This window comes from Prionailurus viverrinus, chromosome F1, assembly GCF_022837055.1.
Source record: "Prionailurus viverrinus isolate Anna chromosome F1, UM_Priviv_1.0, whole genome shotgun sequence".
NCBI lineage: Eukaryota > Metazoa > Chordata > Mammalia > Carnivora > Felidae > Prionailurus > Prionailurus viverrinus.
Genome location: NC_062577.1, coordinates 1,089,091 through 1,106,405, shown reverse-complemented (window position 1 = coordinate 1,106,405; position 17,315 = coordinate 1,089,091). Strand labels below are relative to the sequence as shown.

General features: G+C 43.3%; 1 protein-coding gene across 2 annotated transcripts in view; it reads left to right on the top strand.

Annotated features, from left to right (window-relative positions):
• Positions 1-15,760, top strand: part of CNST (consortin, connexin sorting protein) — a 121,426-nt gene extending 105,666 nt beyond the window's left edge. For both annotated transcript variants that reach the window (XM_047841250.1, XM_047841251.1), the window contains 2 exons: positions 9,325-9,460; positions 13,002-15,760. In XM_047841250.1, coding sequence (XP_047697206.1) covers positions 9,325-9,460; positions 13,002-13,207 — 342 coding nt within the window. In that variant the 3' untranslated portion in view covers positions 13,208-15,760. The remainder of the gene's footprint in view (positions 1-9,324; positions 9,461-13,001) is intronic.
• Positions 15,761-17,315: the final 1,555 nt, after the last annotated feature.

Sequence of the window (17,315 nt, the reverse complement as noted above, 5' to 3'; positions counted from 1 at the left end):
TCTGCCCCTCCCCTGCTCACGCTCTGTCTCTCTCTGTCCCAGCTCGTACTCTGTCTCTGTCTCTCAAAAATAAATAAACATATAAAAAAAAAAGAAAACATAAGAGGCTTCAAAAACATTTATGCTCGTTTCATAAATTTTTAACATAAAAAGTTTACCACATGTACAGGGTCCGTGAGGCAGAGAGAGATTCACTCTCTTGTTCCCTTCTCAGTAATTTTATGTGACTTCTTTGTGTGCCGTGACATTGCAGATACAGTGGCTAAAAATTCAGATGGGGACACTGTGCATATAAAGCCTGCATTTCAACAGTTGTCCTACTGCAAGAGTTATCTGTTTGCTGAATTTGACTATCCCAGTTTGGGGCGGGGGGGAGGTGAAATTTTATTGCAATACTCATAATATTCCAACATGATTATTTTAATGTCAGGACCCAAACTCCCTTTACCCAAGGAGCTTGTAAGTCATTGCCAAGAAATCATTGATTTGCTTGGGTCTGGAACCTGGGAACATTGTATTATCTTCTCTTGAAACTCTCAGCTCTTCACAGCATAAGAAATATGTTATTCAAATTCAAGGTAGCATCATGATCCAACCCCATATTGCTAATAAAAGTCTACTCAGCCTGTAGTAGATTGTTCCATGAGGGAGTGGGGGTGAGGATGTTGTTTGTTTCCTAAGTGACAGTCACAGCAAATATTGGGTACATTTTATGAAAATTAATCTGTCTTTTCACATTGAAAATAATCATAGTATGTCCTTCAAGAGATTCCCTTTGGGAACACATTTTAGCAGCATGATACGCCGAATGGAGTAAACCATTCATTTTTCTTCATTAATATGTACCTGTGTAGTCTATTTGTGGGGATGTTGTATGTCCACAAAACTATATTAAATGCTTCAGATACAACTGATACTTGTTTTTAGAAATAATTCAGAATGTGGTAGCCGGGGAGGAAGCCACATTGCCACTGCTAGGGACTCTAAAAAGTTTTTAATCTGAAAGAGGGCAAAACATGTTCCCTGCTCTGTCTGCATTGGCAACATTTGCTTCGGTATCTTCAGGTCTGCCCGTGCCCCAGGAAACAAAATAGGGGAGGACACAACCTAGACCTTTCTGATGGGGAGAATGATGGCAACTCAACATTGCTGTTGGGCTTATCTTCAGAGAAGCTGTCTAAATAAAGTGACTTTTGTGCAGCCTTCCTGTCTGTGTCTTGGCTAGATCGCTGGCATCGGGGAAGTTAGGCGAAGATGAGCCATCGTGTTAACTCCTTACTGAGTCAGATGGGAGGCCAGGACCAAGCTGCAGCCTTTTATGAAATCGTGTGGCTAGCTGTTCATGGATCCTGGACAAAGGAGCGTTTTAGGAATGGCAATCATGGCTGTTCTGCCCGGCACGGCCCTTTTGGGGGGAGCAGGGCAAATCCAGCTTCCTCCCAGTGGAGGAAATGCAGTCTTGCAACCACAGAAGAGGGTTCATGGAAAATGGTTCGTCCAGGATTGATGCCAGAGGCTCCTGAGGGTTATCCAGGGATGACCTACCTTTTCTTTGTGCCAGGTGGCCTCATCTTTGCCTTTCCTTTTTATCCTGCCCTCGAAGCCTCCTCATTAGTGCGTTACTGCACTTGCTTGTCGGGTCTCTTGCACTTGGCTTCTTCTCTTTTCCACGTAATCATCCTTTCAGTTTACATCGTTACTGCCTCTTCTTGGACTTTTGCAACAGCTCCTTAGTAAGTTTCCCCATCCCTCGTGTCACCTTGTCTCTCCCTCCAAATGGTCTTACATTTGCACTGTCTAAATTTGGGGTCTCAAACTGATACCCCAAGGGGCCAATCAGGTACTAGAAGTAAATTAATGACTTCATCTGTCGAGAGAAGGGGGAGGTCCCCAGGCCTCATCTGGAGGTACCCACCTTCGTAAAACACTATGGATGCCATCAAGCACAGCTGAGGGTCTGGGTCTAACACAATCAGTTGAAACCTCTGTTGTGAAGTGGTATTTTTTGCCCTGTCAGTCTCTTCCCACGACTCCATTGGCTCCGTAGAAAGGCTGTCTATGTGGCTCGGTATTCAGGACACTTGGTAGCTGGCCCACTCCAGCTTCCCGGCATGCCCCCTGCTGCCCCTTTGCGCTCACCCTGCACTGTGCTCAGTTGGCCTCTGCATCCCAGATGCACTCAGGCCTGGTCACCTCTGATCTTTACCTTCTGTGTTAGGGTGCCCTGGAGTGAGGAACCTCCTTTCTACATATTTATTTTTTAATTTTTTTTATGTTTATTTATTTTTGAGAGAGAGAGAGACAGAACATGAGCAGGGGAGGGACAGAGAGAGAGAGACACAGAATCCGAAGCAGGCTCCAGGCTCCGAGCCATCAGCACAGAGCCCCATGCGGAGCTTGAACCCACGGACTGTGAGATCATGACCTGAGCCGAAGTCGGACACTTCACGGACTGAGCCCCCCAGGCGCCCCATCCTTTCTACATATTTATGTCTTGCTTACCTCAAGATCTAAGTCCGTGCCCTTTTTGTGGGTGGAGTGTCCAGGACAGCGCCTGGCTCACAGTCAGTCCTCAGTGAATGTTGGCTGCTGCCATTATTCCTTGATCCCTGAGCTCTTTAGTGTTTATTCCTTCCAGACTGCTCTGCACCTCAAACAAGGGAGGGGCTTGAGCATCATCCCTCCTGAAGTCTTGTCTAGGACTGTCCTCTTTCTCCATTATCATAGGGCACACAGCAGTCTTCTACAGACTCATTGCAAACCCCTGATGGGTGGGGATCCTGTTAAATACATTTTTGTATTTTCTGCAAAGCCAACACACAGTGTTGTCAATAACAGTCACCTACACAGGGCAAGGTTTTGTTTTTAAACCTAGTTTACTTTGAAAAATAACCTTTAAAAGACATACTTAATTTTGATTATTTTAAGGGAAAAATCTGTTATCCAAATTAAGTATAAGCTAGGTGCTGTCTATATGTAAACTGCTCATCTGTGTATTCATTTTCTCTTTGGCATATTTGTTAAACGCCTACCATATTCTAGAAACTGAGGACACACCAGTGAACACAGGTCAGGTCCCTGCTCTTGTGAAGCTTACTCTCTAGAGGGAGTGACACATAATAAGTAAGTTCACATAAAAATGAACAATGTAGGGGGCACCTGGGCAGCTCAGTCGATTAAGCTTCTGACTTCAGCTCAGGTCATGGTCTCACCGTCCCTGGGTTCCAGCCCTGGGCTGGAGTCGGGCTCTGTGCTGACAACTGGGAGCCCGGAGCCTGCTTCAGATTCTGCGTCTCCCTCTCTTTCTGCCCTTTTCCCACTTATGCTCTGTGTCTCTCTCAAAAATAAACATTTAAAAACAATTTAAAAAAACAACGTAGGCTCAGATCTTGGTAAGGGCCGTGTGCTGACATCTCAACAGGGTGGGGGAGGGAGATGGACAGAGCTGGCTGGCAGGGTGGAGGAAGGCACTGGAAGAGCCAGTGCAGCTGGGGCACAGAGAACGGAGAAGAAGGAACCGCAGGGTGTTCCGGGTGAAGAGGAGGCTGAAGCTGGGAACCGGCAGGGCCTCCGGGCCAGGATAAGGAGCTGGAATTGAATTCAAACGGAGGTTGAATGCCATGATTTTGAGCAGCAGGTGTGAGCTGATCTGCTTTCTGGCTGCTCCGTGGAGACTCGAATGTCCGGGGGCGGGGCCAAAGAAGGGAGACCGGTCAGGTTGGTGGCTTGGTTGAGGTGAGAAGCAGTGCAGGGTCGGGTCAGGGTAGCAGGGGGGTGTGGTGAAGGTGCACTTTTGAAGGAGAACAGACAGGACTCGCTGATAGAGTAGATTGGGGTGGGGCTGGAAGCAGCAGTTTGGAGGGGAAGAAAATCAAGTGTTTTGGAGTCTGTTTATTTCAACAGTTGACTGGGGGTTAAAAAGTGGAGTGGTTCTTGACATTCTTACCATTTCTTTTCCTATTCTGTACTTACTAAAGCGTCCTGTTATGCAAACAAAAACAAATTACAAAAACACGAGGTAGTGCCTTACCTAGAAACTCAGAAACATTATAAAACTCCTGTTTTTATTTTTTAAAAAAGCCTTTCTCCTTTCAAAACCACTCTTTTGAAAGTTCAACATTGACCTGCTTCATCATTATTTTGTTCCTCTTTTGTTTTTATTTTTTTTTTAATGTTTATTTATTTTTTGACAGAGAGAGACAGAGCATGAGTGGAAGGGCAGAGAGAGGGAGGGAGACACAGAATCGGAAGCAGGCTCCAGGCTCCCAGCTCTAAGCACAGAGCCCGACGCAGGGCTTGAACCCACGATCCGTGAAATCATAACCTGAGCCGAAGTCGGACACTTAACTGACTGAGCCACCCAGGCGCCCCGATTCTGTTCCTCTTTTTTGCGCTGTCCACATCGCACTGTTCTAACACACGTCCTGGGATAGGAGGTCACCATTGTGTTCTTCCTGGATGATGGCTTTCCTCCATATAGCTGCCTCCTCCTGCTCCAGCTGTGACTTGTTACATTACTTTGCTGTATTAGAAGCCATGACATTGCTCTACTTGCAGATTAATTGCACGACCCAAAAGATCTTTCATCCACCCGTCTCCTCCCCCGTGTCTCTAAATCAATGGATTTGGCCATTAGTTTAAGTATCTCTTAATTGGGGTGATGTGTAAGATAAGGATTTGTTGCTAGAGATAGAAAATACTCTCGAAAGACCAAAGCACCTGATTAGGTTTATTTGAAAATCCTGTTCATCTCACTTTACTTGTAGTATGTAACAGACTATATGCAGCCAAATTTTAATAGCCCTAGAAAATAAGATCTTTTCATGTAAAGGAAATGGCAGGAGGTTTAATGAGTGTGTATTCAAACTCTGCCGGTAACTGGTGCTACAAGGTAGGCGGGTTAGGTTAGCTGTCTGAGCGTGGCGTGTTTTGTAAAAGGGGACCAATAGCGCCTACGGAACGGAGTTGTGAAGACTGTGTACAGATTCACTGAATTACGCCTCTTATTCCATAAAGTGTCCCGATTCACAAAATAAGGGTTCTTATTATGGAGCCCAAGTCTCAAGGAACAGGCAGGGAACGTTGCTTACTCCTTCAGCGAAAGTGGCATTGAAGTTGACACGCGCTTCTAGAGTGGAATCACTGGCACTTAAGCTACTTATGATACGCTAATATGATTTGGGAACGTTAATTCTCAAGTTAGAAACTGTGCGTTCCTGCTCCAGATTCACCAGCCTTGAAGTTCTGGATTGAGCAAGCCTATATCATTAAAAGAATATTATCTGGTATCTGTTTTCTCCTTTAATCTTGTGAGGAGGCAGTTTAACGGGAAGGCCTCTCTGAATGTTTTTCTTGCCACGTTAGGATTTACTGTGCCAGGAGAGTTGCAAAATAATTTTATTTTTTCGACTAGCTAATTCTTAAAACGCTATGTGGGCTGATCATTGATATTTGAGGGGAAGTGCAGAAGAACTATTTATTTGCAAATATACAGACTAGGCCAGATGGATGTCTTGTTTTGTTTTTGTTCTTAATTCTGCACTTATTCATAGAGCACCACCACTGACAATTACATTAATTACAGCGTAGACATTCCTTTTGTTCTCAGTGGAAGCGCTGTTCTATTTTGGCTAGATAGGAAAGGAATTTGGTAATTGAAGTGGGAAACTAAATTTGGTTCTTAAAGCTTTATTTTTTCAAGATTAAGAAATTAACCTTTTTAATGCCGACATTATGGAAAAGAGGGGGGAAAAGGCATACAAACTTTTTTTTAGGGGAGTTTGGAGAAGACACATTTCTTGGTGTCCGAAATCAACTTCTCTACCTGCTTCGAAACACTTGGCAGTCTTTTGAGTAAGACCCCAAACTAAGACCCTGACCTTGTTTTGGCTTACTTGACTTTGTACCATTAATTTCTTTTTTTTAATGTTTATTTATTTTTGAGAGAGAAAGAGTGTGAGCAGGGGAGGGAATGAGAGAGAGGGAGACACAGGCGGCTCCTGGCTCTGAGCTGTCAGCACAGAGCCTGTCGTGGGTCCCGAACCCACAGACCTTGAGATCATGACCTGACCTGAGCTGGAGTCAGACGCCTAACTGACTGAGCCACCCAGGTGCCCCGACTTTGTACCATTAGTCTAAAAAAAACTCTGCCAAAGTTGTTTCTTAAACTTGTTATGTTTGACTGCCTTGGTGTGGGAGGTAGAATTTCTGTGCTGGGGGTAGATTCTAAGACCCCTGCCCCAAACTCTTGCCAGAACAGAAAGGACCACACCCACCTGTCTTCGGAGTTTCCCCCTTGGCCTGCGTCTCCTGCACCTAAACTTGGTCCTAGCATCCCTTGCTCTGTATCTGTAGACTACAGGACTACAGGGCAATTGGAAAAGAAAGATCCCTGGAGAAGGTCCCTCAGCAAGACTGAAAGGAAATAATGGAAGAGGGCACACTCCCTCACTTCAGACGCTGGGGCCGGCCTGCTGAAAGAAACAGGTTTTGGTGGGAGAGAAAAAGGAAAAGAAAGTATAAGGTGTGGTTAGATTTTTAGCCAAGAATTAAGGGTTGGGTGGTGGAGGGTGTCAAAACAAAAATGTTGGCCCATCTCACACAACTGTAATTTCTTCCCTCTTCCAAAAATCTGCCAAAGTTCACCGCCACCCATAGTAAATAAGGAGCAGGGAGCCAGTTAAGGAAGGCTTGCATTACTTACTTACCTGGGTGACATCCGGGCACATACCCCAGATTAGGCCAGGCAGGGGCTGAGGTAGCGACCTGACAGCCAGTGCACCATGGCTGGCTGCAGGGTCTCAGAAGCACATCTGTGTCTTTCCAGAGGATGTCACCTTGAGTTTCACCTCATCTTTCAACATACTTTTATTCATATTCACTGTCTTTTGATTCATGATTTGAGTCTGTTTCTTGAATTGATAGATTCAAAATTCATATCACAAAGATATAAAGGTAATGTAATGCCATTCTGGGGCTCATCCTCACAATTCTTTTTTTTTTTTTTTTTTAATGTTTATTTATTTTTGAGAGAGAGAGAGAGACAGAGCGTGAGTGGGGGAGGGGCGAGAGAAAGAGAGAATCCGAAGCAGGCTCCAGGCTCTGAGCTGTCAGCATGGAGCCCGACACGGGGCTTGAACTCACGAACCAGTGAGATCATGATCTCGGCCAGAGTCTGGCGCTCAACCAACTTAGCCACCCAGGTGCCCCCCCACACACACACACAATTATTCTTAATACGATTGTTTTTTCCCTGGTAGTTAAAGCGACTTGAAAACACCTATGGTGAGTGAATTCACTGTTGATAAATGTACGACTTTATTTTATGCAGACAATAGATAGTGAATGAGTCTATGAAAATTCCCTTATTTTTTTTACATTTACTAAAAATAAAAACATCAGTGATACATCATTGGTAGTAATATGGCCATTAAAACTAGTTTCCATTTTCCATTTCTCGCTCTTCAGAAACTTCTCGGTTTCAACATGGTACTTGTAAAATCATTTTTCTTTGTTGCATAAAGGGGCTCTTTTAACGTTGTATAAAGGGATGCTTAATGTCATTGCTTTCTAAAGAAACATTTGAAAGACCATTCTTTTGCATGTTTGTACTTTCCATTTTAATGTCACTAAAGTGCTTTAGTTTTCTCAGAAGAAAGACATCATCTGAAATACCCATTTCCTATAAAAAGATTAAATTGCTAACATTGATTTTTTTTTTTTCTTTTTGAGATAATGGTTTCTGTAGACCCACGTTCAGGGAAGCTCAGAGATTATATTGAGTTATTTGGCCCTAAAAGCCTTGAGTTATAAAAAGAATGAACAGAATCAGTAGTATTTATGCATAGCACATTAGCAGAGATGGCTGGCTGGAACTGGAAATCGTATTAAGGATTCTATGCCATCGATCAGATAAATGACGTGACTGGCAGTCCTCAGCCTCCAGTGACCTGACACCAGCAAGGTATCATCTGGCAACACGCTGGCATCTGCAGTGTTAGGCCCACAATGCCCACCTGTGTCATCACCTGCAGCCTGTCCGAGCAGGCCAGCTCGCAAGTTCACTTCTTTGAATCAACCTGCTGCTTGGAGGGGGGCTGCCTCTGCTTCCCAGTCTGGCTCTACTGACTGATCCCCTTCTCCCTATGCCACGGAACCTCTTTAACTCCTAAATGGCAAGGGTTTTTGCTTTTGTCTTTGTTCCCAAATAAGGGGTGGGGCGGAGGCAGGAGAGGGGTCTCCAGAGGAAAGCAGAGGCAGCTTAGAAAGGAGTTGGGGTGGGGGGACAGGAGATACTAGCAGACTCCAAATATTAAACATTTGAGACTTCAGGGTCCGTTGTGGCCACTCAGTTCCGCTGTCGTAGCAGCCCTACACTGTGTGGGGGTGAATCGGCTTGACTGTATTCTGATTCAGTGTTATTGACAAAAAAAAGGCAGGGGCCTTTGGCCCACCACCCATAGTTTGCCAAACTCTGTATATTCCAAAGTACACATCCCTGGGAAACTGGCTCTGAGATATTCCAGAAGAGAAGCCCTTAATATATTTTGGCCAGCAGAGCATCATTTTATAAATAACATAGTTTCGCAGAGGGACTGAGCTTAGCACTCATTTTGGTGTTAAAAGTTGGCATCGGGGCACCTGGCTGGTTCAGTCCGTAGAGCACACAACTCTCAGTCTCAGGTTCCTGAGTTCATGGCATCAAATATATTTTGAGTCTCACACGTTCATTTCTTTTTTTAATGTTTGTTTATTTTTGAGAGCGAGCACAAGCAGGGGAGGGGCAGAGAGAGGGGGAGACCCAGAATCCGAAGCAGGCCCCAAGCTTTGAGCTGCCAGCACAGAGCTGGATGTGGGGCCCGAGCCCACAAACTGTGAGCCGAAGTTGGGCGCTCCACCGACTGAGCCACCCAGGCGCCCCTCACATGTTCATTACTTAAAAATTGCTGGTGAGTGAAAAACGAAGTGTTGGACCATCAGCCTCTGTTATAAAACAAAACCCAGCACTCGTGATTAAGCAGACAGGGGCCGTGAGTGATCATCTCACAGACACCCTGCCTGGAACGTGGAGCCAAGAGCCGTGCCGGGCCCAGTCCCCTGCGCCCTGCATCAGGTCTCCCGGCCCTGGGAGTGGTTGGGGGCTGTGTTTTCACACGTGTGTATTTGGCAGTCATCTGCATAAAGTAAAAGCGTTATTATGACAATTCTGATGATCAGTTGTGATGTTTTTTTTCTGTAGGAGTTGAATAAACCTACCATAGAAATGCAAATACCTGTTGGATGGAATTAGACTTTTTACCATTACATGTAAACTCTCTCTGACAGGTTGTTCCTGCCGAAGGACTGGTCTCTATATTAAAGAAGAGGAATGATAGTGTAGGAGGCCGTCCCGCCCAGATGCAGCAGAAACCATCGAAACGAAGAGTGAGGTTCCAGGAAATAGACGATGGCTTAGATCAAGGTAAAGCACCCGGGGCTCCCTCTAGCACGGAGCTGGCTCTCGGTGTCGCCTGAAAGAGTGGGTCAGACGTGGTAGCGTGTTTGGTAATAGGATTTGTAAAAGGACACACATACTTAGTCGCTTTATATTCTGTAAAGAAACACGTAGAATCAGGCAATCATCACCTCTTCCCTCATTCCTGAGCCTTTTGTTCAAATAAGTGAGCAAGCAAGTTGTAAAATTCAATGCATGGTCTCCCTGTCTCACAGACAGTGTGTTTGGAGCTCATTTTCAATTTCCTGTTTTATACGTTTTTTTAAATTTTTAAATTGTTTCTTAACATTCATTTATTTATTTTTGAGAGAGAGAAAAAGCACGAGTGGGAGAGATGCAGAGAGAGAGGGAAAACAAGAATCCCAATCGGGCTCCACGCTGTCAGCACACAGCCCGACACGGGGCTCGAACTCGTGATCTGTGAGATCATGACCTGAACTGAAATCCAGAGTCAGACACTTAACGGACTTAGCCACCCAGGTGCCCCCAATACTTTATTTATTTATTTATTTTTAAGTGAGCCTGCTATTGTCTTTTTTTTTCAGAGGCAGTTAATACTCCTTCTTTGTAGGTCTGAGAAATGTTTATGGGTTACAAGTATATTCCCTGGTGATTTTTTCCTTGGCTCGATAGACGAAGTACCCCTGGACGGCGCATTTACACTGTTGCCGTTGCTTACTTTTCCCTCCTGGGCTTGTATTTAAGGTAGTTGCTAAGTTTACGGAAGGCCTAGGTAAATAAGGATGAGAGGAAATATAGCCAAGAACCTGTCGTTGTGCTTCTCAAGTTTATAAAACAACTGCATTGTTACGAATAACAGTGTAAGCCTGTCCATACGCCTTCCAAGTATGACATAAAGGGATAGCGATAGAGGTTTCCAGAGTTTTACAATAGAAAGCTTCTAATTTACACTTACAAAGGAGCCTCAGAAATAATCTGTTCCCATCCCTCATTTCACCTCTGCACCTTGCTTGTAACCACCTGAGTCTTCACTGGATACAGTGCTAAGCTCTGCATGAATGACACTGAATCGTTGCTTTCCAGGAGGAGCCCTGGATTTACAGATGACATTCATTCGTCCGCACTCAGTGGCCATCTCATCTCTAACCAGGCCACTCCGCTGGTGCCTTGCGGCCCCCAGGGGGACTGTGCCTCTCTAAACAGTTTCAATGCGTGTTGATAAAACAAACAGGACAGGTGTTTTAAAATATACTGCATTTAAGTGTTTATATATAAATATATGATCATGAAAAAGACATGGAAGTACATGCATCAGATTGTTCATATAGATGAAGGGGTGGGAGAGCATGATGCTAAAAAACAGAAGAGAAGGTGAAAAAATTGAACTGAGCAAAAAAAACAAAAACCCCAAGAGATACATTAATGATATTCTAGTTATTTGTGTGTCTAAAAATATATTTGCATATATATAAATTATTAAACCTATTGATTACTAAAATTGATTAAACTATAAATTTGTAAATCACAGAACAACATAGTTACATAATCGTGTTTATATGGGGGCGCCTGGGTGGCTCAGTCAGTTAAGTGTCCAACTTTTGGTTTGAGCTCTGGTCATGATCTCACAGTTTGTGAGTTCGAGCCCCCCATCAGGCTCCATGCTGACAGGGCAGCTCCTGCCTGATATTCTCTCTGCTCCTCCCCCACTCGCTCTCTCTGTCTCGCTCTCATAAATAAATAAACTTTAAAAAAAATTATAATTCTATTTATATAAAAACTCTGAAATCTGTGTCTTTGATCTGAAAGGAGACACATCATATTTGAGTGTTTGCCTCTGGGGTAGGAAGGGAATATGCCTGAGTAGGTGAAACATGTTAGGTATTTTTGGATTTGAATTTTACAGGAAGAATATCTTCACTTGTTACTGTAAAGTCCTTCAAATAAAGTCTATTTGGTTTATGATAAGTTTTATAAAATTTGGGGTTTTTTTCATCATAAAAATAATATATGCTAACCATGAAAAAACTCATACAGTAATGAAGTAAAACAGTATCCAATCTTCCAACCTTCCCTTGAGGGTTTCTCCCAAGGATTGATTGAAGTTTCTTACCATCTTTGCAGGATACATTCTGTATACATGTGTGCACACATGTATGTATATACATACATATATATGTATGTATATACATACACCAACACACATTTTTGTTCTAATACAAATGGGTTCATTATATACTGTTATGTCACTTCTTTTTAATTTAACCATCAATCTTGGATATCTTACTATGAGAGAACATATTAAATTTACTTCATTCTTATAAACAATTGCATAGTATTTCATTATATGAATGTCCCATGATTATTTAACTGGAATAACAGAGTCATTCTCAACTTTTTGTTATAACAGACTTTGCCAGACTTTGAATGTGCCTGTAAATACGCTAGTGTGTGGTGCAAATCTGTGAGCTGATTCCTAGAAATTAATTTGTTGGACTGAGTGATAGGGTCCAGCTGGCCTGAGACAGTCCTGGTTTACACCTGTTCTCCCAGCTTCTTTCCCCACTCTCTCTCACCGTCAAACATGTCCCATCAGGAGGATAAATTAATTTCAAGTTTTAACGGATACTGCCAAATTACCTTCCAAGAAGGTTCTGGTACACCCTCATCGTGCTGATCATACAACTTTTTAGTCTTTCTCCGAAATTAAAAATTTTTTCTTTAATCATAAATGATCATTAAGACTTTCAACCAAAGGATAGTTATTTTCTTCAATATAGAGAGACTTGTATGGACATCTGTGTTAAAAACCAACCTGCTAGTTGTTTTTTTTTTCTTCTAATATTTATTCAATTTTTGAGAGACAGAGTGCAAGCAGGGAGGGGCAGAGAGAGAGGGAAACACAGAATCCAAAGCAGGTTCCAGGCTCCGAGCTGTCAGCACAGAGCCCGACGTGGGGCTCGAACTCACAGACCGTGAGATCATGACCTGAGCCGAAGTCAGACACTTAACTGACTGAGCTACCTAGCTACCCCCCAACCTGCCAGTTATTAAGCAAAGTAAAGAGAAATCACCCTACTAGCTAGAACGTTGCTGTTCCACGAGATGATAAGAGTAAAATTGAGTAATTAAGATGCAAAAGTGATCTCCCTTGAAGACGTGTTTTATTGTTTAATATCAAATTGACATTGCTTTAAGGTGGACGCATGATGTGAACTCCAAAGATGGTGTAACATCGAGGTGGTAAGTTGCACCCTAAAATCATGCCAAGATCACATCGGAGAAGTACTGTCCTTCTTTTCTTTTTTAATGGAAGTGGTCATATTCGTCATATAAGTGAGCTAGCTTTCATTTTAGCGCTGACAGGCTCCACAAGTATCTTTGTGGTGACGAATAGGTGGGTCCTGTGGAGTCCTCAGGAGCACCGGCTTCCTGTCAGTGACTCCGCCTGTAGAGGACCACTATTGACCAGAAACGTCTCGAGAAGACCTCAGATGCTAGGATCTCAATTCCGAGCCAGTGTAACCTTACTCTCTTCTCACGTTTGCAGATGAAGTGGGAGGTGGTTCCTGTATTTTACTGGTCTTGCTGTGCATAGCAACGGTTTTCCTTAGTGTCGGAGGAACTGCATTATACTGCACTTTTGGTGACAGGGAGTCACCCGTTTGTACGGACTTTGCAGACAACATGGACTTCTATTACACTAAGTTCCTGCAGGGAATGGCGGAGCTTAAACACTGGATCTACCTCTCCTAGCAGCACTCCAGAGGCACGGGCGTGCTGGCAGTGAGAATCAAAGAGCGAACCTTTCTAAGCAGCTTTTATTTTAGGAGTTCTGTAACACGCGTCCCCTCCCCCCAGCGAGGAACCCTGGACATCAGCAGCAGCAGCTTTAAATGGCAACACAGAGGGACTCTCAGAATTATCTGCATACTGAGCAGATGTCGGTCTGAGCATCGTGGATGGAAGGAACGGCCTTTGGAGAGCATGTGCCCTCCTCCGTGCCGCTCCCTAGTGTGGCGAACTACACTGAGCAGAATTAAAAGGGCCGTGTTGGAGCCCCACCATTTTTAGCTGCCTTGTTCAAGCTAATGGTTATAACCAAGGACGCTTTTGGTTTACATTTGTTGGTCCAAAGACATTGCTTCCAGCCATCACGCAATAAGTTTGTGTATAATCAAGAGGAGTTACCTTACAGCTTCATTGTCTTTTTTTTGGTTAACCTTGGGCGCTGTGTAATCTAGGCTTTGTGCGTTAATGCCACATTCCGTTCTCCATTTGTGAAATGATTGTGTGCGTGCGTGTGTGCACACGTGGGTGCGTGCATGTGTGTTTCAGACAGTTATCACAAGCAAATACCCAGCACAGACTCACAAAGGTTATCTTCACTTTAACCTGACCATAGATGTGCAGGCGCAGATACAAGGCATAACTGTGGAACAGATGAATTGTAGAAATCTTGGCCTTGAAATTAGAAACCGTGACCAATAGGTGACAGTTAATTTGATTAACTAGCCAGAAATTAATCACAGGCCTGGAGGTAAAGAGTTAAAACTAAAGAACTCCTGCCGAGTGTCAGGCGCCCAGCTTCATCATGGATTCACTGCTTCCTGAAGTATGATGAATACTGGACTCCGTTCTCAGTAGGTGAGCACCTACCATTACGTTCTGAGGATCTAAGAACCAGAATAGAGATAAAGGAGATACTAATTCCTGCTCTAGATGCTTCAATTCTGGTCACATGTAGAATAAACTGACACCTTGGCAAATGAAATTAAATTATGATACATAATTCAGTATTAACAAATCCCGCAGTCAGGTGTTTGAATGTGCATTCATATCATGGGCTTGATTTAGACCCGGTTATGGGGTCATTAAGCGAAAATCCAATCAATCCTATCTTAAATAACTAAGTGTCTGATTTTTGTTTAAGTCCGTCAGTTTGGTGGCATTTCCTTTTGTAAGGTACAGCGGTCTAAAATTTAGAAAGTCTTGCTTTGGCTTTTTATATCCTAGGCAGCATTTGAACAGAAACAAAACACATGAATTATAGTTTTTTAGCAAGTGATCATTATTTCTTGTTTATTTGTTAGGATCGTTTGAAAGAAAAAGGGAGAAATTACTTTCTAGTTGTTACTGGCTGGTACAGTACCTCCCTTGGTATTTCTGCTAATTTATTTAGATTATATGAATTTTAAAGGGCTTTTTATATGAGTTGGAAGTGTGTTGTTGAGCATGCATTCCGTTTTCCAATGCTAGATATTTAATTGCTATGTACTTAGTGTTTTGATTTTCTATCCTTTCAGTTCAGTGTATTTTTAGGACTGTTAATTTTTAAATTGATGTTTTATTTTCACTTAATAATACTGTTGGACTTGTCTCTATCATGTCGCCATAAACTGTAATATTTTCAAGGATTATAGATCAAAGATATTTATTTAGAAGTGTACATGATACTGAAATTTAGATTCGTTATACCTAAGGCTGATTTTATTAGAAGATTATTTTAATGTTCTATTATAAATTTTAAGAATTTGTATTCAGATTGTATGTAAAATATGTAAAATGTTGATGGTACTATCTTTCGTGGTTCTACAAGAGACATTCACAAAGTCTACTGTGAAGGGCATCCCCATCATAGACAAACCTCTTCTGTTTAACCCTCATGATTTCTACTTACAGGAATTCAGTGATGGTGATTTCTGCCAGTTTTATGTCAAGATAAGTCAGAATTTCCCTCCTCTTCACCTCTGTTAGGTCACTGTCGAAGTCCTAAATAATCCGTAGTGTCATAGTTGCCTAAAGGCCACCAGGGCCACTGTAAGACCCCCATCAGGGTCTTACACTGATCTCACAAGGAGGTGCAAAGACAGAAACAATACCCAGTTCTAGAGAAACCATGTGTGTCCTCACTGCTTCCTGGGGGTCTGGGGGTGAGGTGAGCCCAGGAGCATCCTGATATCTTGACTTAAAATAAGCACGAAATCTCAACTAGAGAAATTAGGGCAACTTTGAAAAATGTAGCAGTCATTTATTGCATGAATTGGACTAATTCCACCTGGTGACGAAAAACCTGTTGTCTCACGCGTGAAAAATTCATTCCAGTTTTACTCTAATGTGATTTTTTCTGTCATTGGCAAGTGCTGACAACCATTTGTAACTAATCTTCCTTAAAGACTGTGTTTGAGGGTAACAGATCAAGCTTGTAATTTAAAATTACACCAACAGAGTGTCTCAGAGAGTTTATTTGAACCCCGGGGTGCTGAGAAAAACAGCTTTAATGTGACAATAAAACGCTTTGAGAAATTGGTCTGCCCCCCAAGTGGATGGCTGCCTATTTGGGGACGTCTGCTAGGTCCCTGCGGAAAAGCTCTTCTCGTTCTAAAACTCCTCCCCTATCTGCCTGACAGAGTAATTGAAATTTACTCTAAGAACTTATTCCTTCAGATTTAAAAATCAAAATCCTCTGAGCTGCAAAATTGTGTGTTATGGTAAAAAGAATTTGAAATGTGAAGGTAGGTCTTATTTTGAAAGGCCAGGTGTGAATTGGGTCATGCTGGGGTGGCAGGGTGTGGAAAGAGGGACGGTCTGCAAAGAACAAAGAAATCCTCTAGCTGTTAACCTGCTTTGCTGAGGCTGGCTTGGCAGCCACCCAGCTCAAAGAGAGGCTAGTTTTTGTCTTCCCGCTAACACGACCTGCATACCTCTTGTTTATTTCTGTGGGTCTAATGAATATTAACGCACCTTTGTGTGCTTTGAGCAGTTTATACAGCGTTTTCACGTTCATTCATTTGCTGGTTCCATCAGGAAACACACATCCCTCACTACAGGTCTTGGGTCTCCCAAATCCAACCTGTTTTCAATGTTTATTTTTTGGGACAGAGAGAGACAGAGCATGAACGGGGGAGGGGCAGAGAGAGAGGGAGACACAGAATCGGAAACAGGCTCCAGGCTCCGAGCCATCAGCCCAGAGCCCGACGCGGGGCTCGAACTCCCGGACCGCGAGATCGTGACCTGGCTGAAGTCGGACGCTTAACCGACTGCGCCACCCAGGCGCCCCTCCAACCTGTTTTCTATTCTGCCTCCATGCCTCCACCGTCCAAAAGAACGAGAGCGATCTAGGGTTTACGGCACAAATTCTAGTGCCATCTGCTATTTTAACAACCTCAAAGATAAAACATTTATTGAGCGTCATGCACTAACCCTGTAAAAGCTACAGCAAGTGAAAATTTTCCTGAATGATTCTAGTACGATTTAAATCTCTCTGGGTTTAGGGTGCTGAGAGAAAAGGTTAACTGTTCACCCTGGTTCTAACAGGAGTTACTCCTAAATTCAACTTTTTGCCTGTTGCCCTGAGATCGGAACCGTGAACAGTGTTTTTATCACTGTCTGTACCTTGACAAACATTTGGATGCTTGCGGTGTGTGCCTGGAACTGAGCTGGGGGCTGGAGCTCCAGAAGCAAGAAATCCTATCAGCTTAAACGGGGCGCCTGGGTGGCTCAGTCGGTTAAGCGTCCAACTCTTGGTTTTAGCACAGGTCGTGATCTCATGGTTTGTGAGTTCAAACCCCACATCGGGCTCTGTGCTGACAGTGCACAGCCTGCTTGGGATTCTCTCTCCTTCTCTCTCTCTTTGCCCCTCCTACACTCTCTGTCTCCTGCTCACAATAAATAAAATTAATAAAAAAAATTTAGTGTCTGGTGAGGTTCATGCATTTGTGAAGGAAGAATCAAAATGCAGAAATTAAGGATCATGCCTCCCATGGGAGTAGAAACTTGGATTCATTCTTTCCCACCAAGCGTCATGCACTGTAAGGAATAAAAGTAAAATTCTGTCCAGGCATCCTTCACAGCACTGTGATAT